The sequence below is a fragment of the Podarcis pityusensis genome (assembly GCF_964106645.2).
Source record: "Podarcis pityusensis genome assembly, chromosome: 7".
NCBI classification, from domain to species: Eukaryota; Metazoa; Chordata; class Lepidosauria; order Squamata; family Lacertidae; genus Podarcis; species Podarcis pityusensis.
Window position 1 is genome coordinate 23,439,233 of NC_138031.1, and position 19,381 is coordinate 23,458,613.

At 43.0% G+C, this 19,381-nt stretch overlaps 1 protein-coding gene across 3 annotated transcripts; it reads left to right on the forward strand.

The window, feature by feature from the left end:
- Positions 1-534: 534 nt before the first annotated feature.
- Positions 535-13,488, forward strand: PABPC1 (poly(A) binding protein cytoplasmic 1). 3 transcript variants are annotated; one of them, XM_081015260.1, is made up of 15 exons: positions 535-1,267; positions 4,940-5,133; positions 5,231-5,346; positions 5,837-5,967; positions 7,011-7,105; positions 7,923-8,060; positions 8,292-8,387; positions 9,019-9,291; positions 9,566-9,656; positions 9,767-9,877; positions 10,058-10,212; positions 10,439-10,523; positions 11,324-11,454; positions 11,560-11,653; positions 13,058-13,488. In XM_081015260.1, the coding sequence occupies exons 1-14, from the start codon at positions 1,075-1,077 to the stop codon at positions 11,650-11,652; spliced, it is 1,902 nt and encodes a 633-aa protein (XP_080871386.1). In that variant the 5' UTR covers positions 535-1,074; the 3' UTR covers position 11,653; positions 13,058-13,488. The 3 variants fall into 3 exon arrangements, with proteins under 3 accessions (XP_080871386.1, XP_080871384.1, XP_080871385.1); XM_081015258.1 differs by having other exon boundaries at positions 536-1,267; positions 5,837-5,976; XM_081015259.1 differs by having other exon boundaries at positions 536-1,267; positions 5,837-5,976; positions 13,061-13,488.
- The last annotated feature ends 5,893 nt before the right edge of the window (positions 13,489-19,381 follow it).

A 19,381-nucleotide genomic window follows, 5' to 3' on the forward strand; every position in this document is an offset into this window, starting at 1 on the left:
CAACCACCAGTTCTTCCCTCTCCCCACCAACTAAACAATTCTTTTCTGTTAAAAAACACACACACCCATCTCTGCGCATGCGTTCATGAAACCTGACTGTCATGCGCCCGTCTGAAGCGTTCTTTACGAAAACGCTTGCTATTCGTAGACCTGTAATAGCCTGCCACTCCCCTTGCGCATGCGTCTTGTACAAAGGTTAATGGCCTGTTTTTTAACCGCAAGGAAGCCAGCAGCGCATGCGCTCCTTCTTTCCTCCTTACCGCTGCCCTCCCCACCGCCAGAATAGTCCTGCGATCTAGCCGCCTATTCTCTCGTGCGCCTTCCAACTGCTCATGCGCAACCTATTGCCCAACCCCGGGCACCTTTTCGTAAGCCATGGCGTCAGACGCAACCGCCACACGCTTCTGCTCCGCCCCTTTCCTCCTTCCCTTTTTCTCCCTTTTGTGGCGGCGCGTGCGCGCCGAGCCCTTTCAGTGCGTGGCGAGCTGTATGGTAGAGGCGGTTGGGGGCGGGGCTTCTATATATAGTGCGCGGCCGGGGCGGCGGCCTCCCCCTTGTCCCCCGGCCGCTGAAGGTGCTGTTGTGCGTAGTGTGTGTGCTCCGGCCTTCCCCGGGCACACCAGCTCCGCCGCACCATTTATTACTAAAAGAAAAAAAAACCTTTAAAAATCCAAAAAAAATCTTAAAAGCCCGAAAAAACCATTAAAAAAAACCCCCCTCGACTACCACCCGCCCCTATCTGAAACCGGCCGGTTTGGTATAAAATAACCCGGTGAAGCGAAGCGAAGTCCCAGACCCGGCGCAGCCGAGAGGAGACCCGCCCAAGCCACTACCAAGAGCAGCAGGAAGAAGAAAAAGAAGAGCCGCCGCCGCCGCTTCCAGGAGCAGCAGCAGCAACAACCCGCTCCTCCTCCTCCTCCCGCCGGCAGCAACGAGCGCTCGAGCGGCCCGCCAACCGTCGCCAACCGCCTCCGCGGAGCCGTTGAATTTCGAACCCGGCGGCCCGTCGCGGCCTCCTCGGCGCTCGCGAGTCTGCCCTGCCTCCTCGCCCCCCCTCCCCGTCCCCCCGCCAGCATGAACCCCAGCGCCCCCAGCTACCCGATGGCCTCGCTCTACGTGGGGGACCTGCACCCCGATGTCACCGAGGCCATGCTCTACGAGAAGTTCAGCCCCGCCGGGCCCATCCTCTCCATCCGCGTCTGCAGGGACATGATCACCCGGCGCTCCCTGGGCTACGCCTATGTCAACTTCCAGCAGCCCGCCGACGGTGAGGAATGGGGAGAAGCGGGGGGACGGGACGGGGGAGGGCAGAGAAGCTGCCGTAGCTGGTCGGGCGGTTGATTCCCGTATTTTACCCCCACACTTCGAGGAGCGGGCACATGGGGAAGGAGCGGGTGGGACGGGGACACGTGCGGGGAGGGACGGCGGCGAGGCATTTCCAGGGACTTTCCGGGCGGAATTTGCCCGGTCTTGGGGGTGGGGGCTTGGGGGAGGCTGCCCTCCCGGCCTCCGGCTTCCTGTTCCCGGAGCCATATTCTCGCACCCCCACGAGGGCCGCCGCGCATTCCTCCCCTTCCGCTTCTCCCCGCCTCCTCCACGCGAGTCATCCCCGGAGCATCCATTTTACGGATTAAACGCGGCCCCTCGGAGAGTCCTGGGCCTGCCTCGCGGCGGCGCTTCCCCATAAGTCTTTTCTCTCTGAGCCCCCTTCTCCCCGACCCCGCAAGGACTCGCCCTCCTTCATGTGAAATTATTGAACATTTCTGTCCAGAGGGGGAAATAACTGAGGGTTGGGGGGGGGAGAAACACTCGTGTGAGGCCAGCTTCTCCACCGCGTTGTGGAGGAGCCGGGAGAGGCCTCGTGGCGGGGAGGAGCCCCCGCGGCACCCAAGCGGGAGGGAGAAAAGGAGGCCTCGTCATCGGCTGGGCCTGCTTTTTTGCCACGGGGCCTCCTTCCGCGAAAAGGCCTGGGTCGGCATCTCGGACCCGGCCCTAGTTTCTCGGATCACGAGGCAGGGCCCTTAAGTTGGCGCGGGTGGAGGGGGGGGGGAGTCCGCGACCAGGGCGGGCCTGTCGCCTCGCTTCCGCCGGCTCAACGAGGAAGTTCGAGATGAGAGGCGCCTTGAAGGAAATGCCTGGATAATTAGGGCCTTAAATGGCGACGGAGGAACGGGCGCAAGTGGGTCGTGTGCCCGCGCGAAATAAAACTAGGGCAAGCCACGCTTAATTAGAAGTTTCTGAATTGGGCTACTTGGTGCCCTTTGGTCGCGGGTACTAATTTATCAACCTTGCATGTAATGAAAAATCCAACAAATTGGCGTGGGGGGGAGGAGTCGATTGTCCACAGACAGGACAGGAAGTTGCAACACCCATCCCTCGTGCTGGTAAACGGAGTTTTAAGAGCCCAATATTGTTGACCATTGCTGATGATGAGGGGAAGGTGAGCATTTGCCCAGTCAAGACACCAGAAATGGGAAGGGAGTGGGGTCTTTAAGACGCTCTTTCCTAAGCCCATCTGCTAGTCTTACCTTAAGGCCGACACTTTGAGAGCAGGTGGCCTGCAGTGATACGTAGAGAAGAATTGCTTTTTAAATTTACCTTTGATGACTTGAATCAGCTTAGTTTCTATTAAATGTCAGACAGTTGTGATAATTTTTTGAGGACACATTGATCCTACACTAAATAATGTCTGCCTTGACAGCTTATTGCCAAGTTGCATTAGAGCTCTTATCTTTAAGTGAGAAAAATGGGAGAGTGCGTACTTTGGTCCTAAGTTTACACACTTGACAAGAGTAAGCCAATTCACATACATGCATCTAAACTGTGACCAGGAGTGAGCTTACTTGTAGGTATTTTTCTCTAAAGTATTTTGCTATTTTTTTCTACCAGCTTCAAAATAATTTGTCCTTTCTTCTTCTGGGTGATCCAGTCAACCAGAGTTCTAGTAAACTCAGTGTAAGAAGTATTCTACTGAGATGGAGCAGCATGTTTTCTTTGTAGACTCTAGTAAAAAAAAAAAGACATTTGTAAATTCTTCAAGTGATGCGAAGAAACATGTTTTCAATGACCAATATTTCTGAGTTCACAGAAAACTTGTTTAAGCAAAATAAACCTCCTTTGGAGGGGAGAGCTCTTCAACAATTGTCACTATTCCAACATAAATGCTAGAATGAACAAGAATAGGACACTGTCTTTTATGCTTTTTAATAATTTGAATAAGTATTCCAGTGGGGGAGGGTTACACTTTTATAGTGACTACACACTTAAAGCAATGTTGCAAACAGGATCACAAGGAATAGCCATCCATGCTTTGCTCTTTGCTGAATTCTAGCTCCTTATCCCTTCATTACGGGATGTAAGCATGGAAAGGGGCTGTGCTACAGCAGTGCTGTGCTGAGCTGGCAGTTCTCACAGTGCAATCTGTGCCTAGAGAGAGACAAGCAGAGCTGTTGTCTCAGCGCTGCTTTGTACAAAACAGAGATGACAGCCTTGGCTGGCTCCGTGTCCTAAGGTGTACAGAAAGCTTTGCAGAGCCATTACCTTTGCATCCCTCTCTCCGCCAGAGGAATAGCCAACTGTCAGAGACTGGCTATTTTTTCCAGTGGGTTGTTAGCTGGGGCTTGCTGTCTGAGTTGAAGATTCTGCCTCTTTACAGAGCAGTAAGCTTCTTAGGCAGAAATGCAACTTTTAACTGGCAGTCTCCACTCAAGCTTTTTCAATCTGCACAGGTATTTGGTTGCACTGCTTGGCTAACTGAATTCATAGCTTGGGTAGTTTGCCATTCAGATGCTTACCTAGAGACAGTTGATTTACAGGATCATATCCAGGAATCATGACATAGGATTTGTGATTTAACTGCTTGCAGTAATTGTGGAAGGTCAGTAAATACAGAGAAAAGGTTGTAACAGCATGGACTTCTACAGATAGCTCCTCTTTAAATCTTAGCACATCCAGTTCCTAAGGCTGCCAAAAGCTCCTGGTAATGCTTGAATGAGCTGCTTCTCCAGTTGTTTCATTGCTCTGAGCAGGGACATGGGTGGATAGGGAAGAAAGGTGCCACTTGGTTCATAGAGCCTAACCAGACATAGTTTTCCTGTTCCTGACAGTTTGCCCCTTCCTTGCCAGGTTAATTTCTGAGTTTGGGGGGCAGGGAGTCAATGCATGCATCTGATATGTAACGCTATTGCTTGTTGGCAATCTTCATGCCATTAACAGACTTGGGAAGCGGCATTATACTGAATAGGACCATAGGGTGGTGCTGTCTACATTGACTAGCAGCAACTCAAGCTGGGGCCATTCCCAGTTGTAGCTGGGGCTTGAACCTGGGAACTTCTGTTTTCTATGGCTTTTCATCATAGTACTCTGTCTCAGGAACATTCTCATGGATAAGTCGAAATGTTGAGCTTCCACTCTGAAAAGTGCAGTATCATTTGGGATTGGGAGAAGTAACACACTTGAGGGTTGAGGATTTCTCTGCTAACATCATTATGGGACCATGCAACAGAACTGCAGAAAGCCTAGAGGCACAAGAATAGAAAAAGAGGTTTGATGGCTGTGTTTATGGGACTGTGCTAAAATAGTGCTGAAATTCACTTTTGAAATACATTTAAAAGTGAAAGCTTGCGGGAGAGAGGTTCTATTGTACAACCAAAAATCCTTGCACTAGCAAAACTGCTTTACTGAACATTGCCCATTGTCTTCTCCTTGGAATGCTTACCCTGGCTCCAATTTTTACCCCATTCATTGGAATTGCACTGCCTTTCCTGAACATCACAAATTAGAACAATGTTTGATTTTGGTGGTGATCCAGAAGCCAAGATATTGTATATTGTAAGTGGGTGCAAAGACATTAACAATTAATTTTCTTAGTGATATCTATGTGATATTTGTGTTGCCTTAAAGATTTAAATAATTTAACACTTACTAACTTCTTTTGCAGCTGAGAGAGCCTTAGATACTATGAATTTTGATGTCATTAAAGGCAAGCCAGTGCGTATCATGTGGTCTCAGCGTGATCCATCTCTACGTAAGAGTGGTGTCGGAAACATCTTCATTAAAAACTTGGATAAGTCAATTGATAATAAAGCTTTGTATGATACATTTTCTGCTTTTGGAAACATCCTCTCTTGTAAGGTGAGTTGAAAGGAAAAAGAACCTAGAACAGTGATTCAGCCTTGAAATTAGCATAATTACATTCCAGTCATCTGACGTATCCTAATAATTTTCATAGGTTGTATGTGATGAAAATGGATCCAAAGGCTATGGGTTTGTACACTTTGAGACACAAGAAGCTGCAGAAAGAGCTATTGAAAAAATGAATGGAATGCTGCTTAATGATCGTAAAGTGTGAGTTTCCTTAACACTTAAAAAAAATTTTTTTAATGAATTTAGAAGAGAGATTTTATCAATTATAGTTTCTTGCTTGTTGTGTTGGTTCAGTAATTGGAAATATATGTTCAGAAAACAAAAGGGGGAAAATTATTTCATTCATTGCACAGGAACTGTGAGAGCGACAGTATGTCACAATTGGGGGCAGTCATAGCACATTGCCATGTTTTTTCTGGCTGGGGAAGCACAGCAGAGTAGTATGGCTGCCCCATTCTGAACAATCTGTCTTCCATGACAGATAGAGAGGCTGGGAGTAGCTTACTCTGCTGTTTCCCTTACCGGGGGAATATTGCAGTGTGCTATGGCAGCAGCTCGCTTGCCAGGAGCTGACACAGGGTATGGGTAAGCACCAGGCTTTTACTATATAAAGTACCTCCTTAATAGAAAGAAAATAATGCCCTGAATCTTTTCAAATTTAAGCAGCTTTTCACCTTGCTTTTTTAACTAGGTTTGTTGGAAGGTTTAAATCTCGTAAAGAACGTGAAGCAGAGCTTGGAGCTCGTGCCAAGGAGTTCACTAATGTTTACATCAAGAATTTTGGAGAGGACATGGATGATGAGAGACTTAAGGAACTCTTTGGCAAGTTTGGTAATGTCATTTCCTTTCCATGTATTTGAAAATGATTTAGGACCTGGTGTGATCATAGTGCTTGCACCCAACTGCAGCTTGCCTACCCCAACTCCTGATAATAACCTGCTTTATACAGAGTCAGGCTATTACGGTATTAACCTTTTAGCTGTAGATGGCAGGAACTGAGACAGGCACCGTCTGCAACCACTTGTTTGTGCCCTTCTGGAGTGCAGATTCCTGCCATTGATTTCAACCTATATGTGTTAGGTTGGCAGCACTATTGATTGCCGTTGGAACCAACCAGAGCTTCCACTTAAGGATTTGAAACCAAGGTTCCAAACTGGCTTCAGATCCTTGGAAATCTGAAGATCTTGGCAATGTAACATGTAAGCTCTGATAAGGCCAAAAACAATAGTTTGCTCTCAAGAACAGAAGTATTAAGGGGAATACGTGTGATAACACAGCTGCTTGTTTGTTGTCATCTTAACAATTGGTAAGTTAAATAAAACAAGAAAAATCATTACATTCTTCTACAGTGAAAATAGCCAAATGATTTAATGCAGGGCAGAATAAAATCTCTAATGTGTGTACTTTAATCTAGCACAATACCAAAAGCAAGTTTACTGTTGGGTTAGTAATAATTGTAAATTACAGTCTGTTCAGTCCATGATTGCAATGTTAATTTTCTTTAAGGAGTTAATATTGTAGTATGTCCAAGAAATCAAGGCATTCATTATAAAATGAGATCAACAAGGCCAACCAGAGTCTGACATGGCCATGTAATTTGTCAGACTACTAATTTATAACTAGTTGGGAAATTAGTTTCCCAAATGGGTTGCCTTGGCTACAGTTGTCAGTTTATAAATATTCTAAGTTAAAGTGTTGTCTGCTGAAAACAAGCCTTTTTAGAGAATTAATTTGAATCGTTGGTCATTTGTGCTGTATTTTATTATTTAAAGCTTTTATTATACACTGCCATGATACCTTTTAATGATGTGGTATATTAATATTATTATAAAGAAAATGTAAAATAATTTTTTTGTACTTTTTAGGGCCTGCCTTAAGTGTGAAAGTTATGACCGATGAGAGTGGGAAATCCAAAGGCTTTGGCTTTGTCAGTTTTGAAAGACATGAGGATGCTCAGAAAGTAAGTCTATACATTTTATAAGAATTTGTCAAGTGTTGTGAGTGGTCACTAATTAACTAAAACGAATGGTTTTGGACACTCTTAAACAGAAGGTGCCCAATTTTAATTTTTATGTATCTTTATATTAATTGATTCTCTTATAGATAGTAGGTTTTCTAAAATAGGTCTAATAGTGATCCAAGGAATATTAATCTGTCCTCTAAATCAAGCGAGGGAGCCTTTGGCCCATGGACTAAATTTGGTTTGCCAAGTTTCCTCATTTGACCGAACAGACCTTTCCCAAACTGCCCATCTACCCCACACCTGATGTCAAATGTGATGTCAGGTGTAGGATAGGTAGAGACGGAGCTGGATCCAGTGATTGGAAAGCAGGACTGAACTCCCTTTGTTTCAACTGCAGCATAAAGGGTTCACTCTTGCTTAGTTCAGGAACTCAAATGAGTTCTCTGGAACCTGCTGATTCCCCTGAACCTAACAGAAAGCTGGATGGAACTCCATGTGCATCAGCAGGTCCAACCAATCTACTCACTCATTTGGGTCAAATTTGGGCATTATGACATCAGATGATAGATAAATAGTCCCACCCACCTGTCAGAGTTGGCTCACAGGGTGAGTGAGGTGCAGATCTGGCCTACTGGACCAAAACATCTCCCCAGTCCTGCTGTAAAATCTGTTGCCAAGTTACTTCTTCATATAGTGTTCTTACAGTGTATTATTCCCTCTCATGTGCTAGGAAGATAGAAGCACACTGCCTGACTTAATGCTATGTGGAATCAACTATGACAAACAAGTTAAAGTACCTTTTTTATTTGTGAAGGCTGTAGATGAGATGAACGGAAAGGAACTCAATGGAAAACAAATATATGTCGGTCGAGCTCAGAAAAAAGTAGAAAGACAAACAGAGCTGAAGCGCAAATTTGAACAAATGAAGCAGGACAGGATCACCAGATACCAGGTAGGATGTTATTTGAATATTTGGGGGAGGAGAGCTTTATTGGTGTGAGGGGGGTTCTTGTTTTTATTAAGTATTTTGTGGTTTTTATATGGTATTTTTATGTTGTGAACTGCCCTGAAATCTATTGGTGAGGAGTGGTATACAAATTAAATAAATACAATTTTTTTAAAAAAAATAATCACTGGGTTATATGTTCTGCATACTGATTGCTTCACCTACTCAATATTTCAGGGTGTAAACCTTTATGTGAAAAACCTCGATGATGGAATTGATGATGAGCGCCTACGCAAAGAATTTTCTCCATTTGGTACCATCACTAGTGCAAAGGTAAATGGCATTTTAATCGGCTTTTTGAGTGACTTGTAGGGAGAGTAACTATCAAAAACTGTTTTTAGTGGTACTTTAAAATTAGAAGCTTCTTCTCATTGCATCTACTTGAAAGTAGATGCAATACAGTAGATACAATAAATTCTATATATACATCCAGATTTGTCTGCAGCAGAACAAAATCTATGCTGTTAGATTTTCAAAAGCGGTTGATCGGCTTTTATTTTAAAACTTCAGAGAAATGAATGTAGAGCCAGGTTTCACTGTTGTGAACAAAAAGGCACATTCTGTCTACAGGAGGGTTTTGATTTTCCACTGTGGAAAAGTGGGAAGTGAGTTTTGTTGATTCTTCCCTCCTCTCTCAGCACCATATCCTACACTTTAACCCTCCAAAGCGGGGGATTCCGAGGGGGATGGGGGAATCTGCAAAAGTTTCCTTAATTCTGCTGAGAGAGGCATCCCCTGAATGAAAATTCCTAGGTATGCTTCTGGCAGCAAAAAGAAACCTAACACATGATTAATTAGTTAGATTATGTTCAGTCACAAGCTGCAATAGAATATAATGAAATAACATTGTTCAGTGTTCTCTACGTTGCATTTTTACGGTTGCATGTTTATTTTATTTTTACAGGTTATGATGGAAGGGGGCCGCAGTAAAGGATTTGGGTTTGTCTGCTTTTCTTCACCAGAAGAAGCAACCAAAGCAGTCACAGAAATGAATGGTAGAATTGTGGCCACCAAACCACTTTATGTAGCCTTAGCCCAACGTAAAGAAGAACGCCAAGCTCACCTCACCAACCAGTACATGCAGAGAATGGCAAGTGTGAGAGCAGTGCCGAATCCAGTCATCAACCCGTACCAGCCAGCACCTCCTTCAGGTTATGTCATGGCAGCTATTCCACAGGTATTACTTACACTGTGTTCCCTATTACATTTACTCTTATATTTACTGAGTACAAATGCGTACAGTTGCAGTGGACTTACTTGACACATGGTGTGTATTAAATGAGCTTTGAGTGTAAAGATTTAAAAAGCCCAGATTCTTCTTCTATAATAAAGAATAATGAGGCATTTTAATTTGAATGGAATAACTGTTAATTTCCTAAAGCATTTTTTTCTGGTACAGCAAAGCACTGAAGCTGACAAATGAAACAAATACATTATTAATTTTTTGACAGATGCAAAACCGTGCTGCATACTATCCTACTAGCCAAATTGCTCCGCTCAGACCAAGTCCTCGCTGGACTACTCAGGGTGCCAGACCTCATCGTAAGTGACTTACTTTTCTTAGGGATTTGGGGGGGAGTTTGGATTTGACCAAAGCTTGATTTGTGTTGGTTCAGAAATGCATACTTACCGTGAATTAATTTCAAATGCAGCTTTCCAGAACATGCCAAGTGCCATCCGCCCAGCAGCTCCCAGACCACCATTCAGTACCATGAGGCCAGCTTCATCACAGGTTCCACGAGTAATGTCAACACAGCGTGTTGGTGAGTTCTGGAGATCAGTTATTTTAAGTATACTGGCTTGGTTTGGCATGCTGTTAATTGTCTGAAAATTGAAATGTAATGTGTTTTTAAGAGTGTCTTAAGCTAGACTGTGAAAGGAGGTCTGCCGAAAGAGTTTGAATAGAATATGCTGCTTGGCCTGAAAACAGTCTTTTCTTCCAGCAAACACATCAACACAGACAATGGGTCCACGTCCAGCTGCTGCTGCCGCCGCTGCTACTCCAGCCGTACGCACGGTTCCTCAGTACAAGTATGCGGCAGGTGTTCGCAATCCTCAGCAACACCTTAATACACAACCTCAGGTTGCTATGCAGCAGGTAAGCGTAACAGTTATAGCAGCACTTTTGTATGGAGTCGGTTATATTAATAACCAGCACTTGCAGAATTGGACATGCCCAAGCCTATTGAAAGCAATAGGGTTAGGTGGACTTGTATGGGGTTAGAAATAGTTTTTCTGAGTGACATTAATGCAAATGTAACTTGGAACATACTACACAAATTATGTACTCCATTTTAATCCTGTTAAATCTTTTCAAATTCTAGCCTGCTGTCCATGTCCAAGGTCAAGAACCTTTGACTGCTTCCATGTTGGCTTCTGCCCCTCCACAGGAACAAAAGCAGATGTTGGGTAAGTCCGTATTTGGCGGAGAGGTGGGGCTCATGTTGTAAGAGTTGGGGTGTCCGTGCATGGGGGAGGACAGATAGCAGCAGCACCATTTGGCATGTCTTCCCGAGAAGTCCAAAAAGTTAGGGCTGAGTCCAATGACCAATGAGGGCTGGGGAAGTACTGTTGCTGCTTCCTCCAAATAATTGTGCAGTAGCACATGCAGTGTTAGGTGGGCTGTTCAGCAGTTCAGAAATCATCTTTGGTTATAGTTTTTTTTTTATGTATTTACCCCAATGTAAGTGTGCTTTTTGATGCAACTCTGCAGGGCCAGGATTTCTAGAAATGTAGCTCTGGGATTGCTTAGGAAAAGTGGGTCCACTACTGAGGGCCCAGTTAACTCTGAAGGAAGGAGAAAAGAGGGTATGGAGGATCCAGGGACTGGGGGAAAGAATAAATCTGAAGAGTTTAGAAGCTGGGTGAGTGAACTCCCTGAGTGTGTTAGGGTAGAAGAAGGTATAATTGGAGAAAGGGATGTGATTTCATAACCTTACAAATTATTAAGTTGATAATGGGCATCTACTATTAGGATCTGTGTTTTAACCATAAATGTCTGCTTGGCTAATGATTATAGTTTTCCAGTTCTAGTAACTTAGTTGGGTTTATTCTTTTAAAAAAACTTCTGCCATTCTGCTAAAGGGGTAAAAAAATAATGATATGTAGATGGCTAACGTATTCATTTTCAGGCATGTTAAAAGGAAATCTATTTGGAATAGTATTAAGAGTCAAATATAAACCTTGCAAACTTGTCGACTGTTTTCTAGGCGAACGTCTTTTCCCTCTTATTCACGCCATGCACCCTACTCTGGCGGGTAAAATCACTGGTATGTTGTTAGAGATTGACAATTCTGAACTCCTCCATATGCTTGAGTCTCCTGAATCTCTTCGTTCGAAGGTAGGTGGATTCTTTGGTCAACTGTATTTCTTTTAAGTGCAGCTTATCTATTAAACTAGGTTGCCTTTACAGCAATGTTAATAACATTGTTTTTATCTTAACTAGGTTGATGAAGCTGTAGCCGTACTGCAAGCCCACCAAGCTAAGGAAGCTGCTCAAAAAGCAGTTAACAATCCAGCAGGTGTTCCAAGTGTCTAATGTAAGTATTCTGGAGAAATGGCTTCAAATGCAGGCATAGATGCACCTGTGTGTGTGAAATAAATCTTCTGTCTGGGGAGGATGACAAGCTATAGGCGATGTACCAAAGTTCTGCTCACAGTGATTCCTATCTAATGTTTGTTGGTACTGGAGCATTATAATTACTAACAGTCCCACCTCTGTTGCGGAGATTGTCATGCTGAACTGTGGGCTGTTTTCCTTAACTTGCAGTGTGTGCCCTTAAATACATTACTACCCAGTGGCGTAGCGTGGGTTGTCAGCACCCGGGGCAAGGCAAGTAATTTGCACCCCCCACGCTATGCCACTGTTACTACCATATCCCCTGTCTGAATCCTACACAATCATGAATGAAGATTTCAGTTTCAAAGTGTGGGGAAGCATTAATTGTCAGGGAGTACAGGTTTTTTTAAATTAGAGCTTGTAGATCAGAGGTTCCCAGTTAGGTAAGTACTGCAAACCCCCTGTTTTTCAAAAGCCAAGCCGCGGACCCTCTGCTTTTGAAAACCTTGATGTTTCTGTGGTAGTTTTTATTATGGTGCCACCATACCCTCCAACATGTCCCAGTGCAAAACTGGGTTGCATGTCTTCCAGGCTACACTTGTACGCAAGTCACACGACCCCACATGAGAGTATGGTGCCCTAAAACGTGTAGTTTTGGGTGCTGTGATCTCACACGAGACACATGTCTGGCCATGATCCTGCATGTTTTGGGGCACAGTTCCCCCCAAATGGGATGTCCTGGATAGGGGGTCTATGGCACATATCCATCAAGTGGGTTCTGTGGACCCCAGGAGGGAACCACTGTTCTAGATCAAAGATTAGTATTCAACTTGCATTGAATTTTAACCAAAACCAGGGCTATCTGTGACAGTCGTAGGGACTGGTAACTTAGCAAATGGAAAAGATGTTAGCTGAATTTTTGCCCTTGTGCAGCGTTATTGACAATAGGTTGGGTGATATCCATACCGAGTGTAAACCACTAAAATCCATGAACCTTAAGTCTGTTGATTTCAGCGGGCCTCGAGTATGACATTTTGGCAATTATCCTAGTGACACTTCTCACCATACTGTACAAACAAACAGGACTGTGGAAGTTACCTAGCATGCAAAAAAGAAGTAAAGGAATTTATTTCAATTTTCATATCTTTGTCCAATAATTTGGTGCACAAATGCAATTCTAATGCATGATTTCTGTAGGCTGACACAGTTTTATCAGTTCCCTCTTGATAAAAAGATAAAGCAAGCTCATCGCACATTCCTATATTACACCTGAGATCCTGGTCAAAGTATGCTGTTTGGTTTTAATAATATTTAATATAATACAAATCTGTTTTTCTAAAGGAAATATATTTCAGTATTAATATTTTAATTCTTTTGGTTACAGAAGATCCGGGACTACGCATTATAATTTCGCTTCACCGAAGAAAAATATCTAAACATGGAAAAACTACTAAATATTGAGAAAAACATTGCAAAATATAAAATAAATAAAAAAAGGAAAGGAAACTTTGAAGCTTATGTACACAACAAATGCCAGGACTAGCAAAACTGTTGGTCCTAGATTACCTATTGATTTAAAATACAAAAAAATAGCAAAAGTTAAAAAAACAAATTAATGTTTTATAAACCCAGGAAATGAATTTTCAGCACAGTACAAAAATTTAAAGCATTCCTTTCTTTAATTTTGTAATTTACTGTGGAAAACGCTCAGAATATCACTACTGTTGTAGTTAACAGTAGGAATTGATAGCTGAGCAAAAAACCATAATTTGGATTATAAGATTCTTGCTTTAATAAAAATTCCTTAAACACTGATCTAATTGCCATTTTATTTCTATACTTCTAATGAGATGTCAACAATAGAGTTTGGATGTAGATCTACAGCAAATGCAGTTGTGGATGAGATTAACCTACATTGAGCCACCTGTTAATGGGGTATCTGTAAGCACTAAAATGGATGAACAACTGGATTCATCTCTTTTGTAGCTTAAAATTCTTGACAGCACTTTCTAGAGCTGAATATGCAAATGTTTTTTTATTGCAGTGAAATTTAAATAGAAATATTATGTTTGTATGCATCTTTCTGTTGAGCTGGGGGCAAAATGAAGTTAATTAAATATGAATAGGCTTGGATTAAGCTTGGAAATCAAAATACATAATTTTAATGGTACATTCAAAGGCCCAACAAAAAGGAGCAGAGTAGATTTGGGGAGTAGGTGGACAAGGTATGTTAACAATCAGTAATGGAGTGAATGGAACTGTGCTTGCGTTTTGTTGCAAATCAACATGGTCCAGCTGTCATATATTACTATTAGGTATGCAGTTTACATGTACGCTTCAGGACCCACATGCAATCCTGACACTCAGTTCTAGGAATCTTTTGATAGAGAACGACATCCTCCAGTGTTCATCTCCTATAGAATTAACAGGCAGCAGAAATGAGAAGGGAATTAAGCTTGTTGTCTCAAAAGGGAAGTAGCACATTTACTAAAAAAAAATATTAAGCAATAAAACAGCACACTAAATATATAGTCTGATCTTAGAGTTAAAACCAATACAGCTAATTGTTAGAAGCATTCCTAGGAACACATGGGAAAAAACAGAATGTTGTCAGGGAAAGGGAGTGTAATTGAATGGGGTGGAAGGAGGTTTGGCTGAAGGGCAGGAAGTGGTATTCCAAGAGAAAAATGGATGCTGATAAGAACTGGTTGTTTTTAAAAAGAATTTGAGGAGTAAGGTGTTGGCATATGGCATACATGGCCATACTTGGCTCTCCAGGCGTTTTGGGACTACAATTCCCATCATCCCTGACCATTGGTCCTGCTGTAGTCCCAAAACAGCTGGGGGGCCAAGTTTGGCCATGCATTGGCATATGGAGTTAAAATGCTGACAACTCTGAATCACTGCTAGGAAGCTTGGCGGTTTCTCTTCCCTTCGCTTGCAAGTATATCTCTACAATGCAAGCTGAGTTGCAACCCAACTCTTGTAAAGTAAGTAAGGTCTGGTTAGTGGGCTTTGGGGGAAGTTTTTAGCTGAAAATCAAAGGCGGAAACTTTGGGGCAATGGTTGAAAGTAATGAGGTTAGGGAGATCTGAGATTTTGAGGTGAGAAAACAGGAATAAATGAGTCTCCCCAAGAAAGAAGGACCTCTGATTGGGTTTCAAAGAAGTTGCGGATGTTGGACAGCTGGACCTGAGAGCAAGTGTAATACAATAAGCCTGTAACTTGCGCACATTCAGCTTTATACGCTTGCCCAAAAAATAAAAAGGGTGTTTGGGGGGAACCTTGATTTCAATGGCGGGTGGGACTGCCAGCGTGTTTTGACCATGTGCAATTTTGGCTTTAGGTGTGATCCCTGCAACATGACCCTCGCATAACTTGGGGGCTTACTGTACCTTATTCTGCAAGCCTGGGGTTGAGTGTGTTGGAGGTGAGAGTACCTATTGAACAAGAAAGGGGAGGAGCTTACAGGAAAGTTCATTGGTACAGATAAGATATTTTGATACCTGAAACTAGTGCTATCTGTTAGTCGTTTTAAAAAACCCAACCCTGATAACGGAGGATGAGGAAGGAGTGATGTTTGGTGACCCTATTATGTGCTGTTCCTGAAGGAGTGTGACTCAAAGGATTTCCAAGGGGGGAGAGAGAGAGACAGGATTCATTTGGCTTCCAGGCCCGAGTTTCCCCACCAGTGCTCTAAATGGTCACCATTGACATAAAAGTGCAGTCCTGCACGTGACTAACCTCTGCAGACATTACTTTAGTTGCTACCACATGCCCGGATGGTTTTTCTTACCCACCACCTCAATTTTCAATGATCAGAAGCGAGTTCCATTGCTGAAATAGTGTGACACCATCCATGCCTAAGATAGGTTTGAGAGGGAGGCCCCAAGGCTTTCAGATTAATAGGGGACCCTGCCAAAAAAAGAGCCCAGTGACGGATGGAGCATGTGTGTTGGGCGTGGTGAGGAATGATAAAATACAAAAGGGCTGCTCATTTCAGCAGCACAGTATGTAGTTAGCAGATTGAGAAGAAATTATATAACGCTGAAACCTAAAATGGACTTCTAAGTGTTTACAGGGATAAAAACCATTTATACAAACATTACAGTATAAATGTCCGTAATTAAAATACACAGGATAAGTGCATGCTCTTAGAATTCTAGGCAGTAGGCATAGACATTTTATCCTTCAACAATGGCTAACAATGCTATCAATGCAGACCACGTTTGTTAGGAAGCAATCCCCATTGAGTTCAAATGGACTTAACTCCCAGGTAAGTGCACATAAAATATAAATATTTTGAACTGGAGACTGGGAGCATCTCAAAATGACCTTCAAGATTAAAATCAACTGTAAGGGAAAGGATCTGAGGTTCCACTGTACTGTAATATACCATTCGTCCTGTAGTGGTGAGTGATCGCTAAAGAAGAAAAAAGTTTTTGCAACACTTTATCTTCTATACAACCTGTTGGAACATGTACCTTATAACTTCAAGTTCAATCCATTTTGCTGTAGGGTTCTATCCTGCGTCTTTTTTCCCTGTGCATATATTGACATCTGAATGAGTACAATTACTGTTCAGAGCAAGCTCAGGATCAGGATTCCATTTGGGCACAGGCTACCGTTAGAGAACTGTAGGGAGTAGAATGGTTGCAGTTAAACCCTGGGTTTTTGGCTTGTGCTGCTGTAAAAGCCAATCCCAGTTAGAGGTGAATGCCTCTCTGGGTCTGTACCCACCCCCCCTTCCCGGTGCCCTGCAAATAAAATAAGGCTGCTTTTCTGGTGAACCTTCAATGTTTTCTAGATCAGTTTGCAGGGCTCGGGTAAACCATGAATATGAGATCGTTTCCCGGCTTAAGAGTAGCTGACTCACAGGAGTATTCTTGTAAGTCATTTGTATGTCAAGGAACAAGGGTGCTGATCAAGCCTTCAGAATAATTCCTTGGAATTAGTCACATGAACAAACACAATGTAGTGCAAATTTGAAGGTCCCAGGGTTGACACGCAGTGCCTTGTGCGAGAGTCTATCTGCCACTGGGTGGTGCTATCCCAGAAATTTCCATATAGGTATACTTGGGGATTTAAAAAAAACTGCTGCTTTGTCACCTGTATGCTTCTACACTTGAGATGTGCTTTTTAATTTATAGCGCAGAACTATCCCGAGCTGTCAGGAAGTCAGAAACTCATTGACAAGATCTACCTACACATGAAACTTGCTCAATTTTGAATCTGTCTGAGCTGAGTTCATTTCATATTCCTGCACTATTGTATGACATGGGCAGTTCGCCCTATGCAATGGGTATCTTTGTGGTTTTCCTTTCTCCTTTGTTTCCTTCCTTCACCAAGGTGTGAGAATGCTGAGCTGAGAAAGAATTATGCAGCCTTGCTTGTTGCAAGTAGAAATCAGACTTTGAGGCCAATGGATGTGGTTTGGCAGGGAGTTCAGATACGTGCATAATTTGCAGGGAAGATTGCTCGATCCAAAGAATGGAGTATATGGAAAATAGCCAGCGATAGTATTCTACAAATGCTTGTGTAAGCCAGGGTTTCCCAAACATGGGTCTCCAGCTGTTTTTGGACTACAGCTCCCATCATCCCTAGCTAGCAGAACCAACGGTCAGGGTTGATGGGAATTGTAGTCCAAAAACAGCTGGAGACCCAAGTTTGGGAAACCCTGGTGTAAGCAATAGTAGAACAGTTCATGCAATGTTGGAGTAGGCAAGCTCTGGCAGCTCTCATGCTTCCCCTTGCACATGCTTTTCAGAAATGCAATCATATATTTTGGATTTAGGCTGTGCACACACCATGTATTTAAGGTGCATTCTTTGCCTCTAAAAATTCTGATCGTTGTTTGCAGGGAGATTGCAATTCTGTGAGGCGTAAACTACAATGCCCAGAATTCATTGAGGGAAATGTGTGTGTACACAGCCTTAGTTTCCCTTTCGTCATACAACACTTAAATTTTAAAAAACTTAAGTCCCTTTGTGATTCAAAGACACTGACATATAGAAAAGCTCCTCTGGATCCAACCCGGAGTGCTTTAAATCCAGTATATAAATCCTGCTAATAAACAGAAGTGACTAACAGTGTTTCTCTTCAGAAATACTTCTTTCTCCAATTATAACTAAGGATTTTGAAGCAGGAGAGGATGGACTTACAATGTAAAGGTGGGGAGATTTTCTTAAGGTTTTACGGCCGACAGGAGAGGGGAAAGAAACAACAAAGGGGGACATTTGAAGAACTAAGACACATTTTTTAAGATAATAGTTTTGAATTCTACTTGGAGGTCCAGCAAACCATAATTTGCTTTGCAGCTTTTAAAAAAAATATGTCCTATTCATTTCCCATCATCTCTGCAGTCACATACAGTATATGGGTTCTTGGCTTGCACCCCAGTGTAGATGCTGTTTATTGGCACATCGCATTGCAAAAGCAATGAATGCACATTAAGATGAATGATAGAAACATAGAATTTTAGAGTTGGAAGGGACCCTGAGGATCATCTAGTCCAGCCCCCTGCAAGGCAGGAATATGCAGCTGCCCCATATAGAGATCGAACTCTCAACCTTTGCATTATCAGCACCATGCTGTAACTAATGAGATGCATCTTCAGTTGCTGTGCATTCAGTGAGGCTTCTGATTCAACTCTCAAGTCCTTCACCATTCAAGGTGGTGTTGCCCTTTCTACCTTAAATAATCTTTTGCACGAGGGAGAAATTGGGTTCAGACGTCCGCACAAGGACATGCAATTCTCCATGCACAACCCCCTTCTTACTAAACTCCTAGTCAAGGAAGCGAGAGAACATGTAACCTTACATCAGCCATCTGCAAACCTTCTCTGGCAGCATGTGAGTCCATGCTGCTGCGGGGGCAGGTCTTTTTAAATAAGAGATTTGTTGCATATAACAGGAATTCCTCCATCTATCCCTGTCCTTTCCTCTGGTTTGGTACCTAGTATGGTAAGGCAGGGTGCCCACCTTACCAACAGAATTATGTTGATGTATCAACCTCACTTTCATTTAAAAAAGTATTTTTTATTGTTTTCTGTTACAACAGTAAACACCAACAAACGGGACATTTGTGTTCTCGCATTCACAATATCAAATCAAGACCACCTTGCATTAAGGTTTTCTCCTTGTCTATGAATGTCTTGTTTTTTACAGAGAGCTTGTGAAAAATCTGCTGCAGCTCCCCTCACTGCTGCTTGTGTGTAACAGTCAGCATTTTCTTTTCTGGGTGTTATCCTGCTTGCTCAGCGGTTCTCTTCTGTCTCGTGTCTTACTAACGTACATTTCATTCCTAAGTAAAAACTTGTGCCTGAGTTTGTTTATTTCCTCCTTCCTCCCAATCCATTTTCCTTTGCCGTCTAACACTGTAGCCCTGAGGGTAGGCTCTTTTTTAAAATATGTATCTGTAAGCCACTTTGGGAACCTTTTTTAGTGGGATACATCTTTAAATAAATAGATTTTTCTAAGGCTCATATTAGCCCAGGTGGAAGAGAGCTTGACCCACTTACTAGTATGTGCACTTAAACCAATTATGCTTGCTTTACTAGTCGTCCAGTCCTTTGACCACGGTGCATAATTTTTAAGAGATATGCTAGAGTTAAACTATACCTGGAAGTTTCATTTGCATATAGTGGAGGCCGGTCCACTGGGGGCAAGTGGGGCACTGCCCCACCAACCTCAGTCTGGATTCAGCCAGC